This window comes from Lissotriton vulgaris, chromosome 6, assembly GCF_964263255.1.
Source record: "Lissotriton vulgaris chromosome 6, aLisVul1.2, whole genome shotgun sequence".
Taxonomy (NCBI): domain Eukaryota; kingdom Metazoa; phylum Chordata; class Amphibia; order Caudata; family Salamandridae; genus Lissotriton; species Lissotriton vulgaris.
This window is the reverse complement of record NC_141694.1, coordinates 1,888,578,309-1,888,595,879: the sequence shown is the minus strand read 5'-3', so window position 1 is coordinate 1,888,595,879 and position 17,571 is coordinate 1,888,578,309. Positions and strand designations below refer to the sequence as shown.

General features: G+C 44.6%; 1 protein-coding gene across 2 annotated transcripts in view; it reads left to right on the top strand.

Annotated features, from left to right (window-relative positions):
• Positions 1–15,722, top strand: part of LOC147709784 (uncharacterized) — a 173,774-nt gene extending 158,052 nt beyond the window's left edge. Inside the window, exon 7 of one of the 2 annotated variants that reach the window (XM_086925556.1) lies at positions 15,225–15,722. In XM_086925556.1, coding sequence (XP_086781682.1) covers positions 15,225–15,256 — 32 coding nt within the window. In that variant the 3' untranslated portion in view covers positions 15,257–15,722. The remainder of the gene's footprint in view (positions 1–15,224) is intronic. The other variant, XM_086925557.1, reaches the window with a different exon arrangement.
• Positions 15,723–17,571: the final 1,849 nt, after the last annotated feature.

Here is a 17,571-nt window from a genome sequence, read left to right as displayed (position 1 = left end):
CTGATTTTCTTGAGGGAACTCCCTGTCTGAAGGTACTGTCTGTGTGCCCTGCCTGAGTATCCAAGCTGACACCCTTTCTGATCTCCCTGTCTTTCCTGGACTAACTGTCCTTTCTCATCTCCCTGTCTTTACTTGTCTCACTGCCCTTTCTAATCTCCCTGTCTTTCCTTGTCTCACTGCCCTTTCTCATCTCCCTGTCTTTCCTTGTCTCTTTGCCCTTTCTCATCTCCCTGTCTTTCCTTGTCTCACTGCCCTTTCTCATCTCCCTGTCTTTCCTTGTCTCTTTTCCCTTTCTCATCTCCCTGTCTTTCCTTGTCTCACTGCCCTTTCTCATCTCCCTGTCTTTCCTTGTCTCTTTGCCCTTTCTCATCTCCCTGTCTTTCCTTGTCTCACTGGCCTTTCTCATCTCCCTGTCTTTCCTTGTCTCTTTGCCCTTTCTCATCTCCCTGTCTTTCCTTGTCTCACTGCCCTTTCTCATCTCCCTGTCTTTACTTGTCTCTTTGCCCTTTCTCATCTCCCTGTCTTTCCTTGTCTCACTGCCCTTTCTCATCTCCCTGTCTTTCCTTGTCTCTTTGCCCTTTCTCATCTCCCTGTCTTTCCTTGTCTCACTGCCTTTTCTCATCTCCCTGTTTTTCCTTGTCTCTTTGCCCTTTCTCATCTCCCTGTCTTTCCTTGTCTCACTGCCCTTTCTCATCTCCCTGTCTTTCCTTGTCTCACTGCCCTTTCTCATCTCCCTGTCTTTACTTGTCTCACTGCCCTTTTTCATCTCCCTGTCTTTCCTTGTCTCACTGCCCTTTCTCATCTCCCTGTCTTTCCTTGTCTCACTGCCCTCTCTCATCTCCCTGTCTTTCCTTGTCTCATTGCCCTTTCTCATCTCCCTGTCTTTCCTTGCCTCACTGCCCTTTCTCATCTCCCTGTCTTTCCTTGTCTCACTGCCCTTTCTCATCTCCCTGTCTTTCCTTGTCTCACTGCCCTTTCTCATCTCCCTGTCTTTCCTTGTCTCACTGCCCTTTCTCATCTCCCTGTCTTTCCTTGTCTCACTGCCCTCTCTCATCTCCCTGTCTTTCCTTGTCTCATTGCCCTTTCTCATCTCCCTGTCTTTCCTTGTCTCACTGCCCTTTCTCATCTCCCTGTCTTTCCTTGTCTCACTGCCCTTTCTCATCTCCCTGTCTTTCCTTGTCTCACTGCCCTTTCTCATCTCCCTGTCTTTCCTTGTCTCTTTGCCCTTTCTCATCTCCCTGTTTTTCCTTGTCTCTTTGCCCTTTCTCATCTCCCTGTCTTTCCTTGTCTCACTGCCCTTTCTCATCTCCCTGTCTTTCCTTGTCTCACTGCCTTTTCTCATCTCCCTGATTTTCCTTGTCTCTTTGCCCTTTCTCATCTCCCTGTCTTTCCTTGTCTCACTGCCCTTTCTCATCTCCCTGTCTTTCCTTGTCTCACTGCCCTTTCTCATCTCCCTGTCTTTCCTTGTCTCACTGCCCTTTCTCATCTCCCTGTCTTTCCTTGTCTCACTGCCCTCTCTCATCTCCCTGTCTTTCCTTGTCTCATTGCCCTTTCTCATCTCCCTGTCTTTCCTTGTCTCACTGCCCTTTCTCATCTCCCTGTCTTTACTTGTCTCACTGCCCTTTCTCATCTCCCTGTCTTTCCTTGTCTCACTGCCCTCTCTCATCTCCCTGTCTTTCCTTGTCTCATTGCCCTTTCTCATCTCCCTGTCTTTCCTTGTCTCACTGCCCTTTCTCATCTCCCTGTCTTTCCTTGTCTCACTGCCCTTTCTCGTCTCCCAGTCTTTCCTTGTCTCACTGCCCTTTCTCGTCTCCCTGTCTTTCCTTGTCTCTTTTCCCTTTCTCATCTCCCTGTCTTTACTTGTCTCACTGCCCTTTCTCATCTCCCTGTCTTTCCTTGTCTCTTTGCCCTTTCTCATCTCCCTGTCTTTACTTGTCTCACTGCCCTTTCTCATCTCCCAGTCTTTCCTTGTCTCACTGCCCTTTCTCATCTCCCTGTCTTTCCTTGTCTCTTTGCCCTTTCTCATCTCCCTGTCTTTACTTGTCTCACTGCCCTTTCTCATCTCTCTGTCTTTACTTGTCTCACTGCCCTTTCTCATCTCCTTGTCTTTCCTTGTCTCTTTGCCCTTTCTCATCTCCCTGTCTTTCCTTGTCTCTTTGCCCTTTCTCATCTCCCTGTCTTTACTTGTCTCACTGCCCTTTCTCATCTCCCTGTCTTTACTTGTCTCACTGTCCTTTCTCATCTCCCTGTCTTTACTTGTCTCATTGCCCTTTCTCATCTCCCTGTCTTTACTTGTCTCACTGCCCTTTCTCATCTCCCTGTCTTTACTTGTCTCACTGCCCTTTCTCATCTCCCTGTCTTTACTTGTCTCATTGCCCGTTCTCATCTCCCTGTCTCTCCTTGTCTCACTGCCCTTTCTCATCTCCCTGTCTTTCCTTGTCTCACTGCCCTTTCTCATCTCCCTGTCTTTACTTGTTTCACTGCCTTTTCTCATCTCCCTGTCTTTCCTTGTCTCACTGCCCTTTCTCATCTCCCTGTCTTTACTTGTCTCACTGCCCTTTCTCATCTCCCTGTCTTTACTTGTCTCACTGCCTTTTCTCATCTCCCTGTCTTTCCTTGTCTCACTGCCCTTTCTCATCTCCCAGTCTTTCCTTGTCTCACTGCCCTTTCTCGTCTCCCTGTCTTTACTTGTCTCACTGCCTTTTCTCATCTCCCTGTCTTTCCTTGTCTCACTGCCCTTTCTCGTCTCCCTGTCTTTACTTGTCTCACTGCCTTTTCTCATCTCCCTGTCTTTCCTTGTCTCACTGCCCTTTCTCATCTCCCTGTCTTTCCTTGTCTCTCTGCCCTTTCTCATCTCCCTGTCTTTCCTTGTCTACTCTCACGCAGTTACAAAATCTACCACCCATAAGTAAAAGTGTCCCTGTGCTTGCTTGCACAAGCCACAAGGCCTTCCTTGGTGAAAGGCACTTGTAATATATGTACAATACACCACAACAACGTTATAGTAAAACCTATGGGGCTTATTCAGCCTCTACATTTTGAGTACTTTTGCAGTCACACAATAGTACTACTAGTCCTTCTACAAAATGAGATTCATTTACCTCCTCCTTGCCTTTGTGTGTTCCCCCTAGACAGTCACACACAAAGGGAGCTTAGGTGTGACTTGATGGGTCATCCTGGCAGGATGGGAGGGAGGAGCTGGGTACAGCCTCACACTTACACCCAGGGCCGGACTACGAACTTAATGCAGCCCGGGCAGATTTTGTCAGACCAGCCCCCATATGGTACGTAGTGACCAGACACAGCGTGCCTGACCGCTACAAGTGGGTTTGGGGGGTTCTCCCCCAAGAAAAGTTGGGGGGAAATGGCAAAAGTGGTGCATTCTACAACACATTTTTCATTATATATTCAATTGTATTCATTTTTAAAGCTTAGGAAATGATGACCTTACAGTGCACCAGGATACTGCAATCTTTATGGGGTCTTCTAAATGATTCCCTCACTATAATCCTCCAACAGTGCCTCTCCATAACCCTTCTCTCACATTTATTTAATTTTTGTATAGCACCTATCATACAAGTGCAGGATGTCGGAGAATTTTTATATCACAAACACATACAGATACAAAGGATTATGTGGAAATCAGTGTATTGAAAACTCCAATCTTTTTCCAGCAGGGACATTAGTCACCGGAGTTATCTTGGCTCTTTTATTGTTGTCTGAAAACTGTCGGATATACAAGGAACTTGGACGTGCTTTAAAAATTGCTGCACTGCTGCAGAGAAAGTAGCCTACCGGGTTAATGCCCGATGACCTGTATAGTCAGTCCAGTCTTGCTTACACCTGAATAGCCTGCACACTCCCCTGTAGTGAGTCTGGGGTCAGGGCAGGAATGGAGGACTTCTGTGCACTTCAAAGTCCTTCTTTTATGCCTCCCCCACATAAAAGGCACACCTGGGTATAAGAACTGGACTACCAACTCAGTACACTTCTGGACCTGTGGATACCCTGCAAAGAAGAAGGACTGCAGTGCTGCTGAAGGGCTGCCACTCTGCTGGACTGCTGCTCTGGAAGAACTGCTTTCTTGCTGTGCTGACTTGCCTGCTGCCCTCCTTGCCTTGGTGAGAAGGACTGGACCTGGTTTCCTGGTCCCCAGAACCAGGAGGGACTCACAGGGCTAGTAGGCTGGCCTCCTGATCTTAAGTCTAAGGGATGTAAGAGACTTGCAACCACCCTACTCCTACAATTCAACCATTGGAAGTGTGCTTAAGGCGTTTGCTGCAACATCAATGCATCCTCTGCTACGTGAGCAGAATCGATGCATCACTGCCATTGGGGGGCACAGAACTGATGCATTGCCTTTGTTACCAGCGCATCGTCCTCAGCATCAACGCATCAACTCTGTTGCGTGGAGAAAACCGACATATGTCAGAACCAGCATATTGTCCTTGGAAACAACACATCTTCTACTACCGAAGCAGAGTTGATATATTCCCTTCAGAACAAGCACATCGCCCTTGGAACTGAGGCATCTCTGCTGTTAAATGGAAAAACCGACGCATTACCTTCGCTGTGTGGTGCCGAAACATCGCCTCGCCTGCTCGCCAAATCTCCTCATCATTATCGACCTAACAAGGTGCATACTCAGCGGACCAAGCCTGGTTCCAGTAGCCAGCCACCGCTCCATCTTGATCAGCCTCAACTTTCCACTTTATGCCGGTCCAGTGCCACCAGATATCCCAAATAGGTGCTTATTACTTGTAGGTGCTATTTTTCAATTTTTTCTTTAAAATGTCATATCTCGAGATCTACTTCTTGGCTTTTTGACGTTTTGTTCTTGTTTTGTTCGTAAAATCAGGTGTGGCATATTTTTGTATGGTGTTTTCACTGTTTGAAGTATTGCACACATACTTTACACTTTGCCTCTTAAGTTAAGCCTGACTGCTCTGTGCCAAGCTGCTACAGGGTGAGCACAGGTCAATTTAGGGTGTGTTTGTGAATTGCCCTGACTAGGATTGTGGTTCCTACTGGGACAAGGTGCATACCTCTGCCAACCGGAAACCCACTTTCTCACACTTGTGAAGTATTAAATAACATTCTATATCTGCTACTACTTTTTATTTTTGTCAATTAGCTCTATGTTGCAAGAAATATATTTCTTTTGTATTCTCTTTTTTCCCACTTCAGGCTACCTTAGTTATATCCATAGTCATTCTCAGCCATAATCATCCTGGCAACCTGTGGCATTCAACAGCTGGAACACTGAGTGTAACATTTTCTTTGAAAGGGTACTATTAGGTCAGATAGTATTTGAAGCCCATTTGAAAAATATTGGAGTGGTGGCTAACCCTTTTCCTCTGAGTTAACCCTCTGACCTTTAAATACCCACCGGTGAGTGTACGACAGCCTCTCTGAGAGGCACAGAGAGGGAACAGTGAAAGGTCAAAGAATATGGCAAAAAGGAAGTGAGTAAGAGAAATAAAAGAAAGGGGACAGAAATATATAATTTAAATCCTTGAAACTTGTGAGCTAGTCAGTGACAGATTGCTGGCTCTAAGTTTGTGGCAAAGGCAACGTTGCTTTTAGAAACAACTCTAGATGAATGTTCTATATATTTTAAGAAGAGTCCACAAACACTAGGAAAAAGTCACTCTAAGATGTTCGCCACACAAATTCTTTTTCAATAAAGAAAGACATGAGTTAAATCCTGTAATCTGTTTGCAAACCCTCAGGACGTACATGCTTAGGCTAACAAATGCCTAGCAATTACTGCACAGAATATCTGGGCATGAAACTAGCAAAAGTAAAATGTTTGTGTTAAACTACAACCAATTTTCCATCCCCTTTCCCTGAGATCTTGGTTTGATTTACAATTGTCTCTAATTGTTTGACCTAATGTAATCAATATGGTGGTTATTCCAAACCGGATGCATCTGCTTCATCTCCTTACAGTGTGGGGCCCCAGGCCCTATTTTCAGATCTTTCAGGTCCATCTTTATATCCTGCATTTGGCACAATACCAAAGCTGATTGTGCTTCCAGGATGCTCTGCCCTCCACGTCATGTGAGGACTGTTGGTCTATCATAGAGATATGACTATGTAAGCTCATCGATTATTATCATATAAGCTAAAACCTTATAGATCTGTTGGTATCTGTTCATAGTGTCACATATTTAACCAAATTCCATTCCCCAAAATTATGTTGAAGGATTAGTCTCGACGCAAACATGTACCAAGGTCCTGTAAGGTAAATGTGGCAAGAAGGCTGATCAAATCAGTCTTGACCCTGCAACTCATGGGAACAGTCCAGCCCGCACTGCCAAGCCAGGTCCACCCCAGACCGGAGACAAGAATCCTGGGCCCAGTTTCAGGTTATTGTCCTTCATCAGCCTGGATAGCTTGAATCCAGTACCACAGCGAGCCCGGGACCCACATCTGGGCATATCCGGCGCACTTAGGAAGAGAAAGCAAAAGAAAAACAAATGATGGACGGAATATGGAACAAATCTAACATTCACCCCCAGTCAAAAGATCTGTCATAAATACATTGTTCTTTAGCTCACTTCACAACCCCAGTTTGGACCCAGCCATATGCAAATCAGTCTTCACCCCACTCCTCATGGGAACAGACCAGCCTGAACTGCCAAGCCAGGTCCTCCTTGGACCAGAAACAGGCATCCTGGGACCAGTTTCAGGGGATTACCCCTCATCAGCCAGGCTATTTTGGGCACAGTGGGACTGGGACCCATGTCTGGGCATGCCCGCCGCACTTCAGGCAAGAAAGCAAAAGAAACATAAATGATGGACAGAATGTAGAACAAATCAAACATTCACCCCCAGTCAAAATATCTGGGCTAAATCTATTGGTCTTTTGCTCACCATGCCACCCCAGTTTAGACACAGCCATATGCAAATCGGTCTTCACTCTGCCCTTACAGTGAAAAGGCCCCAAAAGTTATTTTCACCCTAGCAGGGTTTTTTGTTCTTTAGTAAAGGATTGGCATGCAATACTATATTTAAAAGTATTATCTACAGCTACAACATTATTTTTGGACTTGTTAAAATATTTAGTACAAGCTCAATTCAATGGTTATATTTGGTGTGTAATAAATATTTTGAAAATGGTTCATTTAGAGAGTTACCTGCCTAAATTTTCTAGGTTCCCATTTGCATGGGCCCAACTAGTATTTAGCAGCTGAATAGCTCTTTGACGTCATTTAAGCTTGCTCCCAGGACCGATACGAAAGCCTGAGGTGTGTGGAGATATTCTGTTCCTCTGGCAGCATTGCCATGTGGCCATCTGTGCTGTGCCCACAAACTTAATTAAATTCAAAGAGTGTTACAAATGGTAACTGATACCTAGGTTGGTCCCTCTTTTGTCCCCAAGCCTGTCAGGCACCAATCCCAGATGCACAGGAGCAACTCCAGAACTGGTATAGACCACAGAGGAGGGGTTGCTCAATTCCCTGGACACATCTTTGGGGTGGGCATACATGCTTTGCATAATGGGAGATGGGTTTCACCATCTTTAAATTAGGCAGGAAGGGGCGCTGTGGTGTTGTTTGCAGTACAGCACAAAGAAGTGCTGCAAAAGAGGGTAGGGTTGCCCTCAGAACATTTTCCACATTGCTTATGGAGTGTCCAAGAGTTTACTCCACTCGGAGGCTGGTGCCAAGCATAAATGTGGCATCTTCTGTACCCTCCTCAGAACACTTTCTGGACTTGAGGAAGAATAGAAGAGTACAGAACCTGCTATCTGTAACCTGAGAAGACCCTAGAATACTGGACCTGCTCTCCCTCCTCTACTCAGGACAAAGAAGTGGACTCCAGAGGTTATAAGGCTGACTTATTTAACCTACAGGGACACAACAGGGGCACAACAGGCTGTTAAGAGGTCTTTTCTGCAACTGCCCAGCTGACCATTTCAAACTGGACCAGCCCTAAATACCACTGAGGCCTCTTCTGGAGTGAGTCTTGACCCCCCAAGTTCTGTCTTCAAGGTCCTGGAACCTTGGCTGGTGTCAACGTGTGCTCCTCCTAAATTTTCCTGTCTTCCAAGACCTCCTGGAGACTGGAACTAAACTGCCAAGTGGATATGATGAAGGTGCGTGTCCGCTGGATTCAGATTGCTCCCAAGAGATTTCCGCAGCAGCAAATATGATCCAGCAGGACCTCTCGGAGAAGGTGTCTGTCCTTGTGGAGCCCTCTGTGGCAACAGCCTGTAGCCTTGCCCAGCCGGAAGAATTCGAGCTCCAAAAAGTGCTGAATCAAAAGATAAAAAACTTCACTGGGCAAAGGTGTGAAAAGTATCCAGCCAGTGAGGGACCTTCTCCAGATAAGAATTCAAATGTATCCTGCTGAGAGCTTTCCCACTAAACTTAAACAGCTTTACTGCGACCATGTCAGATTGCTATCGAACCTTCTGCCCTCTTCAGTAACAGCCTGCTGCCTTGCCCTACTGAGGATTTTGAGGATTTCGATTTCAGAAATTAATTTTGAAGGTAAAAAAATTTCCTGTGTTGAATGTTGTTTCTGAATCTGGTCCATAGTCCATCGCGGTCAACCTTGATTTGAGCTTAGGCAGTGGCCAAGCACAAACAGATGACCAAAGTTGTCACGTAATGCTTTTTGGTGCTATTTTGCATTTAAAGTTTCTAAATTCATAATTATGGTTTCCCTTTTTGTAATTTTGATGTTTAATTTATTATAATTGACTCTTTTTTTCGACATTGGTTTGGAATTTTCTCGTCGAGTGCTTTGATTTTAATAGTGTTTTGGTACTGCATAATTACTTTGGTCCTTGCCTCTAAGATAAGCCTGTGTGCTCTGTGCAAAGCTACCAGGGAGTGAGCTGAGGTTAATTTAGTGACTTTAGTGGATCCCCCTGACAAGGGTTGTGGTTATTATTTGGGGTGGGTACTCACCCTCCTCAACTAAATCCCCAGATTTCTTATACTGTCCTTGATGATTACCCGCCAGCTGCACTGTGGACTCATGGCTTGGCTCCTCAAGCGTAACCCGCCTCTCTCTGATTGTCTTGGGTCTGGTTAAACCCGTGACCTACATTGCCAACCCTGTTTTTTACCATGGGCACGGGGCAGCCAGGATAAATAGAACAGCGCTTTGTGATGCAGTGGCCTTGTCAAACTCGATGCAACCTCACAGCCACCTCATTGGTTCCCGCCTTCAGTGTGCCGTGCTTCAGGTCACGTGACTTCCCTGTCTTCCATTAAGATGATTGAATGAGAAGCGACACAAGAGCTCAGAAGTATTGCAACCATCTTGGGTTCCAGCAGGCCTCAGCCTCCCTCACTGCAGTCTTGAGTCACAATCTTGGTTGGGTTGGACATCATTATCCAGTCTCAGATCACAGCTGTATTTTGATGGGCGTTTCCTCTTTGCAACAGCTGGGGCTTGAGTTCTGGGCTGAATCCAGTGAGGGTCTCCACATGACAGGCAGCCTATCTCTTTTCTCCATCAGGCTGCGCTAGCCTTTAACTCAGCCCCACCCTACGCTTGGGGAAAGAAAAGTATTTTATTAGAAAATAGTGTGAAACATAGGTTTTATTTAGTTATCATAAACTCTGTTCTTCATTAACGAAAAGCGAGCGGTGGCCTATCCTCATTAATGGAGGGGCCCGCCTTCCCACTTTTTTTCCAGATGTTAAGAATGTCTGTCCGGCTGAACGAAGGTCAGCCTGACAGATACTCTTTTTGTTCAGGTCTGGTGCATAAGTGCTGTACTTGCACTGAAAGTGCAGGCAGCTGGCTCGCGAGCTGAACTTTGCCAGGCTGAAGATGCCACAGCCCTTTGGTAATGACCTCCTCAGGCCAGAGTGTCCCCCAAGTGAAGCTCGTCATAGAGTGGGGTGGGGTCCGCCGTCTCACTGACCCCCTCCCACTCTGTGACGGGCAAGAGACCGCTGCTTCTTTCTTTGGCTGACCCATAACAAGGTCGCCAATGAGTGGAGGTGTCAGTCCCAATTCTCTGGAACCACAGCGGCTGCCCTCCCTCCACCTGAGATCACCACTGAAATTATGGGTTTGAGTGAGTGAGTGAGTGTGCCTGTGTAGCCCACGCGACTCCCCCTACCACGCCCCCTGCTCTAACTACCATCCCTCACTGCATTCGATTGGCATCTATGGTTATCTGAGATTGGTGCCGAAGAATGATGCGATAAAATCAAGAAAGATATTATAATGTGATAATTTAAATATTATGGGGCAGATTTACAAGATCCTTCCAACACTTTTGCGTCACTTTTAAAAAGGAAAAAGTGACGCAAAATTTGCGCAAGGGGCTTTTAAATCCGCCCCTATATGAGGGATAATGTGAAAGTAAAATATTTTATTGGAAAATAGGCTTAATATAGGTTTGGTTTATTGAGCATAACTTGGCCACATTATCAAGATTGCTTGTCATATTGCAGTAAAGTACATATTTATTTGTTGTACACAAGCTCCACTCGATCAAGAGTTTCACTTGATTCCAGATACATCATCAAAATTCAGCTACATGCCAAGCTCCCGGTCCCATTGTAGCGTCCTTGGGAAGGGATGCTGCAACACTGCAAGGCTCTGAGCTAGAACTCTGTCTTGATGAATGTGCAGAAGCACTTCTTGGCTTTCTTATGTTTTTGCATCAAAAAATATACTCTTCCTTCTGTGCAGCAAATAATGTAATTTAACACCAATGAAAATAATGTGCATTTTCATGCTGTTTTGAATTATTTGGATGATTGGTTTCAAGCACAAGTAACATTTTAGTGCAGCTCTTGTGTGTAAAAGCATGCTCTGAATCTGTGTTTTCCCTGTCCGGAAAGTTATGAATGAAGTGCTATTTGTGGAAGACCGAATCTTAATAATTATAATATATTTTCGACTGAAGCTCTTAGCCTTTTTGCTTGTTGGTTAGCGAGAGCTAGCTGCTTGTGGTCCTTTCTGCATTTAGGCATGTTTACTACTAATTTTATCAATTACCAAATGTGATGGTGCTACTGTATTTCTTTAAGGTACATGCCATTTTGCATTAATATTATTTTGGTGTTATGCTAATACCCTTGGCTCTAATGATGACCTCTGCTTGCTGTGATGATACCATAATTTGAATACATCTAACAATACTGAGATGTGGAAAATCCTTGTTGTGTAGGTTTTCTTAATGGTCTTGAGTGAATGTTAAAGTTAAGGATTTTCCATTTCCTGCCCATTGCCCCACCCTAGTTAAATAGGGGTGGAGCATTGACACGCCCTTCTCTTTGAGGGGCGCAGTCACGTTATGCAGGGTCTTGGGGTCTCATTTGTTCTCTGCACAGATGTACTGAGCACTTTCAAATGCCAAAGGTGACCTCTGAGCTGCTCTACAGGGGCTGCTGTTACCCAGAAGCAGTGGTTCCTGTACCCACCACCCTGCCACTCAGACTCAAATATCAAATATCAGATATCTCCAAACATTTGGTGAGACAATCATTTAATCATACACACAGATCCTCTTTCCCTTTAAATCTCTCACCACCGAGGTTAAGAACTCCTTTTCTCAGGGCATGAGAGCTGTGGCTCGGTGGATGTCATCAAACTGTCTGCAGTGTAATGTAAGCAAGACCGAAGTTATCTTGTTCGGGGAGGCAAAGATCCTCTGGACCCCAGATTGGTGGCCACATGATCTGGGACCAGTCCCCGAACCCAAACAGATCGTAAAGAACTTAGAAGTCGGCCTAGATCAGGAGCTCTCACTGAAACAACATTGCAATTACATTGTGGGCTCATGCTTCCACGTATTTAGCCTGTTGCGTAAAATCTTCCCCATACTCCCAGACTTCGTCAGGAGAACGTTGGTACAGGCCCTGGTCCTTAGCCGAATTGATTATTGCAACGGCCTGTTACTATCTGTAAACGAGGGAGTATTAGCCAAACTCCAGGTGATCCAGAATACTGCAGCTCGCCTGGTCTTAAACGCCCCCCCCCCCCGAACTGCGTCCAAACCTCTTTTGGACAAATTACACTGGTTGTCGGTCTGCCAGAGGACGAAGTTTAAGACATGTTGTCTAATCCACAAAAGTTTAAACGGACTAGGTCCTGCATACCTGAAAAATAACTTTATACCCTACACCCCTGGACGGTCCCTTAGGTCAAGCAAAATTCCTATTATGTGTGCCCCAGGCAAAGAAGGCCAGGCACGGAGGCAGAGCTCTTTTTGTGGTCGGTCCATCACTATGGAACAAGCTCCCTCTAGCTCTCAGACAGTGCTCAGAACATCTGCTGTTCAGAAAGCAACTCAAAACCTTTCTGTTCCAAAACTAAATTTTCTGTCTAGTTTCCCCTCTGCCATGCTTTGCTGTGTTTCCTTGGGCGCAGAGATACTCCTCCGGGAGTCGATTCAAGCGCGATACAAACCCACAAATAAATTAATAAATAAATCAAAAAGTGCATCATCTGGTAGGTGTAGAGTTGTGCAGTTCAGTGTCCCTCTGTTGTGCCTTAAAGTCCAGTTCCCTTCAGGGGCAGAAAAATCAACATACTCTCTAACATACATATTAATTTCAAATGCAACTCCCGTCTGAAGTAGTCAGTGTAGACACAGAAAATGTTGGAGGAACCTTGCAAGCCTCCCAATCAGCACCCCTACCTGCCTGTACCTGCCCTGTCGCACAGCTCCACCGCGCCCCTTCTTTGTTGCGAAGACCTCAACCGGAAGCCTTTCTTCAAGCGGCGATTTTCCACATGGACCTCCAAGAGAAACAATATTTCTTCAAACCACCTTAACCAGAAGACTCATTCAGCTCTCTGGGAATCTGCTAAAACAAACCAAAGACACACACAACTGGGAGGGAATCAAAAGGGATTCTATCCACAGGATAGGGCTGGATTTCCATGTTCAACAAATGAACTCAATGCTGTTTTCCTTTGGGTGGGATAGGACTCGCCTCTGTGCTGTTCATAGAATCTATTCTCCCTTTAACTTTAGTTGTATTAAATGGCACCGAGGCTCATCCTATGCGTTGTTCAAAGCGTCTCTACTAGAAATCAAACAACAGAGTGAGAAGCAACATGAAGAGAATACCCTCATCTTGCAAACTTAAATATCCATTGTCACAGAAACAAGAACTCTTACTTCTAATTCTATCTGAATCTACCTTCCAGGAAATACTCGTGCTAAGGTAGATTCTAGAAATCTCTTTGATTTTATAAAAGGACCCTGACCCCCTACTACCACCAGTGGTGCTTCATCATTGGGTCCACACCACTACAACTCGTGTGTGTGCGTGGGCTCCACGGTCTTGGTGAGTTCATCTTCTACTGCTACATGATCTGTACCTAAAACGTCCTCCAGGTTTTCCTCACTATTAATAGTGATTTTCTTTATTCAGGATACCGTCGACAAGGTCAAAAACACAAGAAAACATGTTTTTCGGGGATGCCATGTATCCCAACATCTCAGGTCAACAAGTTTCAGCCAATTTGTTCACCTCAGGGGAGTCGTAGAACTTTCTTCAGGAGTGAGCTGCGAGTGGACCCTAGATGCTGATGATTATATAACACCATTTGTGTATATTTATCAGATGTGACATTCTCAATATCATGCATAACCAGGGGATTTTCCTATTTTGAGTACCATCTATATGTATGTAGTCATTTCTGGAACGTAGATTCAGATAGAATTAGATGTAAAAGTTCCCTCTTCTGTAATAATGGATGCAAAGTGTTATAATCTCCACCCTTGTTGGTATATTCCGCCACCCCTTTCCCCTGACCCTGTTGGTAGCACCCATGTCTCTGTTTGCCAACATTCCACAGCTGTCTCCAGCTGACTGGAACCGGTGGTGGTGTGAAGACGAATATAGAAGATCTCTGAACATACCTACGCCTTGTCTTCTTTTGTAACATTAAAGCTTCTCTACCACACTTGTTGCAGGACCTCCATAGGTTTAAAATAGAGCTTTTTACAAATGGAGTCACTTGTCCAATCCGCAACTCTCTAAATGTCTTCCAAACACATACCCACATGGAATGCTTCCAGTACCATCGCTCCTCTGGTACAGCGGGTGCCAAACCCTCGCAAATCAATACCTGCTAGTTGCATAACCCATTTTATCTATCTTGCTAAAGTGGGAAATGCAACCACTTAATGAGGAGGTTTCAAAGCAATAAAGAGATGCTTGTCTCCTCTTGTTCTAATCCTAGATGCTCTATTTCATAATCTTTCAACCATGATGTGTGTCCCCTGTGGAGTTCATTAAGATTGTGCTGTATATTGAAAACAGTTTTGGAACATCTACTGATGGCTCTTGTGGGTCAGGATGGATATAAAGGAAAAACATACTTTTTTTTAATGTGCCATCGATACTGAATGTAGATTATTTGTTCAACTCATTTAGAATTTTTTTTTTCTTGCACACTGGCTTACATTTGGAAGCCATAAATGAAGGTAAATTCATGTAATAACAATAGATGTTCAGCCGTTCTATGTTCCCAAGCTTCTCCTGGTGAGAAGTAGCTCCCGTGTATGGCTGAGTCTAGCGCCTGCAAACGACGACACCTCAAAAACAAGATGGAGTCATTTTGACTCGGCCTATTTTGGCTATGTGTGTTGCAGCTGTACTTAGGCACAGACTCTGGAACTACACCAGACTACCTATTAAATCCACACGTTTCTGGAAACTACACACCCAAGGAAAAACAGGGGGGTGTCACTTGTGCGGACCCTTGTCATTTCTTACCCAGAATGCACTGCAAAACTCAAACTTTGACTAAATCATGAATTTTCCTCACATTTCTATGAGAAAAAGTTTCTGAATCTTCGAGGAACGACAAAACTCCAGCCATCGGACATTCCCACTCTTTTCTCAATGAATGCAGTCCTCCACATGTGTGATAGGACAAGCGCCCGCAAACGTAGAGACCCCAAAATACAACCTGGTTACATCAAAGTGATAGCAGCAATATTTGGGGCAGAGCTTGGCCACCACATAGAGTGACATATGAAAGCCAGACACTGAGCTGATGAGCTTCACCCATAAATTTGCTTTATTTGTTTATAAATTCTTAAGTAACAAATGTGTTCACCCTACTTCTCTTTTATGCTGTCTTTCATAGTAAACAATCCCAGGGCTGAAATGAACGTATGAAGATGTTTCAAGAGTATAAATATGATGATGATAGTGATGATAGTGATATAGTCTATCATTAATAAACATATCCTTCTCTTTACTCTCCTTCTATGGCAGATACTGATCCTGAAACTGCCTTCATCGTATAGTCTGCTGGGTGTCTGTGGAGCCGCGGTGCTGGCACCAGGCAGTGCTGGTTCTCCGCCCGCCAGCCCCACTGCCTTCCAGTTGAGGATGCAACCGTTTGAAGACCCTGGGACAAGACTGGGTGGGATGGTTCTTTTACTCAGATATTACCATATTAGTAAAGGAGAGAGACAGACCATGTTACTGTAGACCACTAGAATATTAGAACTGGGCACCAGCAACATATCACAGCTGTGGTATTTCTGATTTTGCTTTTTCTGCACCCCTGCATGGATGTCTTTACGACTGAACAACTGTTGACTCTCTCCTTTTCTCCAGCTGGAACCTGCTGGTAAATGTTTCAATATCCAGGCAGCTATCGGAAATTAGAAATAGAGTGTGTGAATGCATTAGAATTATCATAAATAAAAAAGACTGTCCTCACCCTCAATTGACTGGAGGGGTAGGGCAAGGCCACCCTGCTTTCTAAGCACTTGTACTAATATAAGGTGTAACACAGTAACAATCAATAAAAAATGGATGGTTTTAATGTGTCATTTTCTACAAGACTGATATTATTTGTTATCAGGGAATAACCCAAATCAATGGCAGGTATCCTACAGACATCACTAACTATGAAGACTGAATTTTCCACCAATAGAAGGTCAATGTGTGGTAGACTTTGAGAACTGGTCCTATGCTCCACTGTGTTCATTCATATACATGAGACCCTTCCACAACCTTTGAGGCACCATAAGTAAATGCAGTGTTTTATATGACACTGGAAACCAAACTCTCAGCACACGCATGTTGGAAACTGCCTCTTTTCGCATGATCACCCCCACTTTTTGGGACTAAATGCTGATGTCTTTTTTGACTATGTAAGTTAGGATTCTGATAACTGGGCCACAGTGCTCTGACCCCTGAAACATATTGAAATTGGATATTTTCCTAATTTAACTTACCTATGTGTCCTGAGCATATGTTACAAAGTGTACTGAGGGCTATAAGTCAAATGTCACTCGTGGACTGTAGCACCTATTTTGCCATCCATTGCAGGGCCAATGCAAACATGACTGGAGGCCAACCTGTCTATGACGCTTTAAAAATGCTAATTCGTCCTTCAAAATAACTCCTTTTGACCGGCCTAAACACTACTTTTAAATATTAATAAGCAATCCCTATGTATGCCTTAATGCCCATAAGGTACGGTGCAAGGTATTTGAAAATTGAACATGTAAACGTTTCATGGTAAACATGTCCTTAAAATGAAGACAAAACCTAAATATAAGAAAGTATAGATACAAGAGATGTCTCAATGGACATATTAAAGTTCAAAGTCAATTAGTGAAGAGAGGGGACCACCAGTATTTCGTCTCCTCTTTTATTGCTCATTCATAGCCAGCCGACACGTGTTTCGTCGCAGGAAAAGAAACACACAATTTCCGCGACTCATAGAAGAAGATGGTGGCAGCAATGGTGAGGTGTCTACAAGGAAGCCACACAATACTTGCTTGCCAAAGGGTATTGGGTTTAGCTTACCGGTGGAGAGCGACATCAATGGTAAGGTATCTGGGGTTGGGCACAACCCTTGCATGCCTGAGGGTATTTTGCATAGATTAGCAATGGGGGGAAATGTCATGGTTTATCTCCTATGAAGAAGCATTGAGAATGTGCAGGGTGGTTCAACAGCACGAGGAAGCATTACTGTAGGAGTCAGTGCCAACAGTGGGTAGGAATACACTCCTGACTAGAATATTGAGTAGCTGACTCCTGCATAAGTTCAAGTAGATACACAAAGACATGCAAGATTCCTGGGTAAACTTTTACATATGTCTCCATAAAGGCACTAGTAGACTGAGCAAAAGAAAATACAAAGACTACTTATTTACAAAGGGCTATGAAATCTGATCATTAAGAAGCATACCATGAGTAATTGTCATTCAGAGTTACACAAGCATCCAGTGGATTCTAAGGAGGAGTTCTCACAAGGGTCCCAAAAGACGACTTATGTGTGGGAGTCCTGTGCCTTTTTCAAAGCCAAGAGAGGTAGGTATAGGGGAAAGAAATATTTTGACCATGTGAAGGCTGGGATGTGTCTAGACAGTCGCCATCCAGGACATAAATAGGAGACTCAATCTCAGTTCTAAGAGGGCCCCACAGGTGGGCAGTCCCAATGGATTGCAAGTTTAGGAATTATGGAGGAAGTTTTCTCAGCGGAAACCAGGGGTTGGACTGAAGTCACCTCAGTATCCATGATTGGGTTGGATGTTGACGTCTTGGCTGCCCTCCCTCACAGCATTGTGCAGGATAGGCAATGGCCAACCATCAATAGCAC